The 7,694-nt window shown below is 42.2% G+C and overlaps 1 protein-coding gene across 1 annotated transcript; it reads right to left on the bottom strand.

Annotated features, from left to right (window-relative positions):
• Positions 1-2,673: 2,673 nt before the first annotated feature.
• Positions 2,674-4,104, bottom strand: LOC147605533 (aspartyl protease family protein 2-like). The gene has a single exon (XM_086793617.1). It carries the CDS (start codon positions 4,102-4,104, stop codon positions 2,674-2,676), a length of 1,431 nt encoding a protein of 476 aa, XP_086649743.1.
• Positions 4,105-7,694: the final 3,590 nt, after the last annotated feature.

Genomic DNA, 7,694 nt, shown 5'->3' with positions numbered 1-7,694 from the left:
AAAAAAAGGGTACCATATACAAGAGGCATTCAAAAAGGTGAGCGACCAAAACCGAGGAAGGCCCAAAATGCGAGCAAAAAAAACTGAGTGAGAACCCCTACACCAATTCATTTTACCCATATACTCAATTTATGCAACACATGAAATGCCTTTCTTTCAACTTTAATTTAACTCACACGTAGATCGTATTATCCAGACACTTACAAAAAACTAAAAGTTTGTCCAACCATTTATATGACTAGCTAGAGATACAAAAAAGCTTTATACACACATGTCTACTTCAAGATATATATGCTCATGACTTTGAGCATTCATCATCCACATAGATGCATTGTCTCCCCTTCCTTTCCCTTATAGTAGCATCAAATCTCTTGCTATGAGCCATTTTATCTGCCATATCTTTAGCACGGAAGAACGCTACAAGAAATGGGGACAATGGGAAGATGGGAAAATGAGTTACTTCAATCAACATTTCACATGACAAAGAATGCAACAAACCATTATAACTTGCAAAATGACATCTAAACTACAATTCATCTACTAGTATATATTTGATACAACACAATGAAAAAAACATGACTATATAACCAAAGCCACCATGTCCATAAAATAAAACTGAAAAAGGTTGAGTATCAAATGAATAGAGTGTCGTCAATGTTTGTGGAGGCTCACTAGTCATCGTGTGGGTTGTCAAAAACCAACACTTTATAATCATCACCACCTGTGACCTCCCTCACTTCCTCCACACGTGCCTTCTTGGCACTAGCTACTCGCACAAGAGACTAAACCATGGCATCAAGTATGGTGTCATCATCATTAAAAGATAAGCATGGGCGAGATTAAAGAAAGCAGGATTTGTGTTAGAGGGAGATGAAGAACTTGTTGCAAGTGCCGGATTCGATTATGCTATGCTGCCACCAAGCCATGAAAGACCAGCATCCATGGATGGAAAGCTTGTGAAGTGGAGAAGCAAATTGAACAAGAAATTCATTGAAAGAATGAATAGAGCAAAGAAAATGGTGGTGGAGGTGGTATGAGAGAGTGTTGTTGTGGCTAGGCAAACCCATATGTTTTTCTTGAAGATAGAAGGCTCTACTTTGCGAGGATTGACTGAGTTCCCTCGATGTTCTTGTGAGGACTTCATAGAGTGGGATGCAAGTAAATTGGCTTACATGCCATGTAAACACCTGCACTATGTGTTCATTAACGTCTTGGGACTTGATGGAGTGGTACATAATTTCATCCACCAGGCAGCTCTATCGAAGTTGGAGTTATCACAGGCATTACTTCCAAGAAATGGATAGTGTCATATATGTGACTTGCAAAATACTACCTTACATACTATGCTTCAGTAGCTTTACCATACCCATTTTTTTTTGTGTTTAGATAGCTGAAGTGTTTTTAATATATTGAAAAATAGTTTCCTTGCGTGGTTTAGCTAGATCGGTCTTCCTAGGATGTTCAGTATTGGTTTTTCCTTTCCCTATCAAGAATGTATTATGGGTTGTCATGTTCTTGATTGTCATCTTGAAAATTTAAGTACACAATACTCATAGCACAATCTTCGAATTAACAAGTTATTTTTAACATTTTTTTATAATTTGCATTTCAATTTCCAACGGTTGCAGCAGCTTGCGGTTTGTGGGCATGATCTCTTCATTATTGCTACTAGCGATGGGGCTGCGAGACGAGCGAATTGTGCTGCTTGGTTTGTGTTGATCGTGTTCTTAATGTTGGTCAGAATGGAAGGCATTCTACACGCGTAGGCGTTCATCAATGCAAGTACTCAAATGACATTTTTAATATGTTTCTCTCAAATGTGAATCCAAAGGAATTTTTGTCACGAGAAATAAAAAATATCTATGGTTTTCTTTTTGTCGTCCTCTTTTGAAATCGAGAGCTATAATTTTTTTCGAATAGGAGAGTGAATAGAGTGAATATATATATATATATATATATATATATATATCGTGACCATTCATGTATAGCTATTGCAAAGCATGCATGATACTATTTAAAAAGTCATGTGCACTTACAGTATCATCATTTATAAGGAAACGTGACCATGGTTAAGAAATCATGTTGAGCTACAAGGCTCAGTTGTACAATGGTGGCTTGAGATCGAGGCATGAATCGTGCTAACATGGTCTAAGTATGGATACTATGTGGGCTTATTATGGATTAATAAGGTAAATTTAGTATGCATACTATAGCTTTATCCATACACTTGATGGCATGACTGATGACCGTGGTATCGTCACATGTTCGTTAAGTGACAGGTGTTGATATGAAGGGGGTATCGAGGGAGGATAGGCTAGACTTGACTTGACTGAAACGCCATTCCCTTTTGGTTCTTGTTGTTAATAAACCACATTCTTTCATGTTTCAAAAGCCAAACTTGCATTGAAATAACTGACATGGTAGTGAGAGGAGAAGCATGAATAGATTTCAACTCTCTTTTTAATTTTAGAAAAATGTTAGATCACTAAATTATACGTCCATTCACACATCATGGTCCATTCACATCAGCTTTATATAAGATCTTTTCGTTTGATTTTGAGAATGAGCTGAACCATAGAAATGACATTTTTGATTTAAAGGGGAAATACATTGCAGGAAACGTGAAAAGATGTCTCCAAAATGAAAGATCACTTATAGATCCATGAGTATTAATTAGCATTGATCGGCCATGAAGCCGAGCTTGGAGGCCCGAGTGTTGAATGAGAGGCGGAAGCCTTGCTGCTGGATGTTGCCGAGAATGGAGAAGGGTTGGTCTTGAGAATTGGGAGCAAACGCAAGGCACACTTTCTTGGAGGTTCCCGACCGGTCGATGGACGCAAGGACATTCGAGGGAGGCAAGTGAAGGTCGGCACCCTCGCCTTCAAAGTGGAGGACGACACTCGGTACACTGCTTGGGAGGTGAGCTGAAGGGTGGTCGACGTCAAAGCAAGTGTCGAAGATGGCAAACGCATCGGCGGGGCGAAGGCCGGCGGTAGTGGCTGCAGCGGCCTTGCGGAATGCAGAGCGAAAAAGTGCGTAAGCTGTGGAAGGGAGGCGCGTGACAGAGGTGCCAGAGTCAACTATGACGCCTCCGTTGCCTGTTTGGTCGTCAAGTTGAAACAAGGAAGTAGGGATGGGAAGGCGAGCCCCTGCGACGCTGATACCGGTGAGGGAGACGTAGTAGAAGCTCTGGAAGCCCGGGTTAGCGTTGCGGAGGAGCGGGGTGTACAGAATCTTGGCGTCTTTTGGAGCGGGTGGCGTGGGGCCGCCGAAGGTGAGTGTGGAGGTTGTGGAGGCGAACATCGGAGGGAGGCAGTAGGAGAAGGTGCTCTGGCCGAGGCCCACACGGGCGTGCAGCTGAGATGGGAAGGACAGCTGGCCGGAGCCCAAGCCTAGCAATCCAGCGGACCCTACGAAGTCCCCCTCGTTACGGTGGCCGCAGCCGAAGACCATGTTGGGAAGGCTGCCGCCGTCACCTAATCGACCGAGGGTGACGGTGTCGGTGACCAGGTTGCCGAAGGTGGAGGAGCCGTCGCCATACGTCACCTCGTATTCGCAGTCCGTGTTGCCAGTTAGGCCACAGCGGTTGCCGTTGCATAGTGGCGAGTGGCACGAGACGTTGCGTAAGGTGGACGAGGTGGCTGGGTCGAAGACGGGCTGGTCGATCTGCGAGTAGCATGACTCGCAAGGTGCGCATTGGATCCAGGAGAGGTCGCTGCCCGTGTCGATGACCATGTAGAAGTCCCTGCGAGTACTTGGGTTTCCGCCCACGCCCAACCTGGCGAAGTATTCTCCACTGCCGGCGAGCTTATACCCAGACACAATGGGCGCCGCACCAGTCCCAGCAGCCGTCACTCGTGTCACATCCCTGGCCAGCCTTTCTAGCCAAACATCCGGCTCTGTGGCGCTGTCTCTCCTGAACGGGGAGGCTGGAGAGTCTCTGTGCAAAATGTGCGCTGTGTATACGACGCCAGCGTGATGATGATGACGGCGGCGAGTGGCGGAGACCGGCTGCGCTGCTAAAAACGCAGACGCCAATACTGCAACCAGTAGGGCGAGCAGACGCACGCAGGCTGATGTGGGCGTTCTATGTTTACTAGCCATTTGTTCTTTAGATCGAATGGATCAACGTACGTCTGGGCCACCCCTTTAATAGGCTGGAAAGGCGGTCTGTCGGCCGACGGCCAAGAATTTTGACATCATTTACATTCAATTTCGAAATAGTGAGAGCCTTAGTTGACTTACTACCCTTCTTAATCCCTTTTTCCTATTCTTAGTCCTATCTTTTTTATGCATTTTTGTTGCCAACTCTAGTTCGTCTTAGTTGTTTCTTAATCCCTTTTTGCTATTCCCATTCGGTTTTTTTCTTCTCAACTCTAGTTGACTTACTACCCTTCTTAATCCCTTTTCCCTACTCCTAGTCCTTTTTTTGTTAATACATTTTGTTGTCAGCCCAGTGGTTTCTTGCTATTGACCCTTTGGTGACCCTTAATATCCGAGAAGCTTTCGTTGATCCATTCGAGAACCACCTTCAAGATGTGGTATAATGCATGCACAATACAGGCTTTCAATTGAGAGGCACACGTTGGTCATCATTTTGCAAATAGGGAAGTATACTTACAAGGCTGTATGCATGCCATGAGTCTATAACCTTTTAAGTTACCATTCCTTGGTCGTCATTTTGCAAATAGGGTAGTACACTCACAAGGCCATATGCATGCTATGACTCTATAACCTTTTAAGTTAGTACGATTCTTCATAAGAAATATCTATGCTTTAACAATCAATGATCAATTGTTGTTGTGACCATTGTTCCTACTATCTTTGAATGAGTCTAATACAAAGTTGTCTATAGGGCTATGTTTTGTGCGGCTCGCCTTTCGACACTCTTTGCGCCTCACGCATAACCAATGTTGCTTCAATAGTGCAATGTACCCCTTGCTCCTTCTCAAGCGGGTTAACTACTGCTGAGAATTTAGAGTTATAGCTCCACGAAGAACCAGTTTGCCAAGGGAGAAGCCATGTGGGTGCATGTGGGTTAACTACTGCTGAGAATTTAGAGTTATAGCTCCACGAAGAACCAGTTTGCCAAGGGAGAAGCCATGTGGGTGCATGTGGGTGTACTATAACAAAACTTGTTGGTTTAGGTGCTTATAACATGCCCTTTAACACAGAGGAAGAATGAGACACACAAATCATAAGATCTTTTTCTCCCAGAAAAGCCCAAAGGAAACTATGAAATTGGCCCATTTACCACACAAATAGTGACAAATAACGCGAAAGTAGAGAACCCATGGGTTAGCAAAGGAAACTTTGAAATTGGCCCATTCACCACACACAAATAGTGATTAAATAACGCGGAAGTAGAGAACCCATGGGTTGGCATGTGCATATAGGAAGATAATACATTATTCAAAAGAATACTTCTTTCATCATCCCATCAAAACTCTCCATAAGAGATAATAGATAAGCGGGGAGTTCCATGATTCTTAATTCTTTGTGACTCTGATATGCTAGATATCTACATGTAGTATAGTCTTTACTGGCTATTTACAGTGTATATCGATGATAAGTGTGATGACAAGGAAGAGGTCAACTAGATAAGGAGTTCCCTAGTTAGCACAATAATTTAATAAAAAACATACAGCTTGGTCATTTTAATCCTTTTTAGAGCTGGGCTATGTTAGAAATACTTCTGTACATATGCCTATCCATGTAGGCAATGCCACATGGGCACCAAACATTGTAAAGGTGTAGGTTAGACCCATTCCACACCTTTGTCAAATTTAATCTCCATCTAACTTTGTTTGTATAGTTCACACCACCCCCGTGTTTGGAGTAATGTGTACACTTAAGATGCTTGCAAGGGCCCAAGTGGCATTTGATGGGCGGCACATCAAACCTTGCAAAAGGGTGTGGAATGGGATACATCACACACCCCTGCAAGGTTTAGTCCCTTAATACCATATTAGGTAATATTGGAAAAATCTTGCATTTTGGGAATTTCAAAATTAAGAGGTTTCATAAAATTTGAGAATTTCCTACTTAATGTGGGAGAATATACATAGATATAGAGATCCATATTTGTAAGTTGATTGATGGATCATGTAAGAAGGTGGTGTTGAAAAAAACCACAGCAAAAGGAAGTGGTGTTTATCTCTTGCATAGACCTGCATCAATTAGATGCAAAATTGAAAAATGTAAAATGGCCAAATATCAACACTATCAAGACAAAAGAACATCACAGACACAAACGGGTTCGTATTAACTAGAGAAAAGGATACAAAAGCATAACTACAACACCACAAAATTGAGTCATGATTCTACTACTGCTCAATGGGGGCACCATCTAGTTCATCCCCATCTGAATCGTGTATATTGCTAGTGAGATGGAAGCCTTCTTATGCTTTTTTGGCTTCCCTAACTCGTATCTTGATTCTTATATATGGCCCTAGTTTTTTGGGTCTCCATGATGAAACAATTGCATCAGCTGTTTCCCAGACTCGTGGATCTTCCTTGTTCTCCATCTAAAACCCCTTTCAACAATCAGTGTAGGCCTCTGCATTTGTCATACCATTCTTCCTTGCACATGGTGGGTGTATTTTTTTGGTGAGCATTTTTGAGCGAGATGTTGAGCATTTCTTGTATCCATCATTAGATGTTCCAATCGCTCCATCGGAAATATTTCCCATTTTGTATGATCATTGCAAATTCGTCGACGTCGAGCTACTTGGTATTTGCACAGCAAGTACATGGGCAAAGTGTCTTTTCCTCTAAATCAACAAAATTTGAGGGTGTGGCGGCATCCATGGTTTCCATATTGATTTGTAATACAAATGCTTATTTTTAGAGGGGAATCCTCCCTTAAGTATTTGTGGAGGGTGGTAGTCAGTGATAGGTAATTTGAAATGTCAGGGGAGCACACAGATCTGGAAAGATTTTCAATTTGAATGAAAAGTAACGATCATCGAAATAAGCGTAGAAAAAGTCGTGGAAATAACCGTGTGGAAAACAGCGTCGAAATCATGGTGAAAAAAGCATTGAAAAGTTTGTCGAAATAACCGTGGAAAATTTATTTTTTTGACTCTTATTTTCACACTTATTGCCACATACTTTTCGACGCTTTTTTTACCCTAATTTTGATACTTTTTTCACAGTTATTTTGACACATATATCAACGATGCATGTTTTTACAGTAAAACAGAAACTCGCTTATTTATGCGTTTTTGTTCACATACGTGTGTTTTTGTTATATGCACATTATGTGTGCATATACTAGGAGGCTAACCCATATTAGGCTTGTGAGCATGGGAGCATGGGAGGATGCGAACAAGCTCTAGTGGAGCATGGGTTAGGACTAACCTTAAGGGTTAAGGTTAGGGTTAGGCATCCAAGGGTCACACATGGAAAATGGAGAGTCAAGAGTCACTTGGGGGCCCTCCTATATAGTAGGGGCATGGGGCACACTCAACGGGAGCTAAGGCTATGTTATCTTTGAGGCTAGGCTAGGTTATGATATAATTTCTCTTATATAGAGGATTATATCTACTCACCTACCATTTCACTCTATAGCTACATGCTATTGGATTGGAGTTATACCTCTTGATGGTATGGGACATCAAGGTAAAGGTATAACGTACTTCATTATAATTCATGTGTGTATCCCTTAGGCTCAGGGGTGGATGAGTTTATGC

Source organism: Cibotium barometz, chromosome 59, assembly GCF_041138505.1.
Source record: "Cibotium barometz isolate CiBa-2024 chromosome 59, ASM4113850v1, whole genome shotgun sequence".
Taxonomy (NCBI): domain Eukaryota; kingdom Viridiplantae; phylum Streptophyta; class Polypodiopsida; order Cyatheales; family Cibotiaceae; genus Cibotium; species Cibotium barometz.
Note: the sequence above shows the minus strand (reverse complement) of the source record. Positions and strands in the feature narration are given on the sequence as shown.

Coding starts and splice junctions, on each gene's coding strand:
- LOC147605533 (XM_086793617.1), bottom strand. CDS start 4,104: ATGGCTAGTAAACATAGAACGCCCACATCAGCCTGCGTGCGTCTGCTC.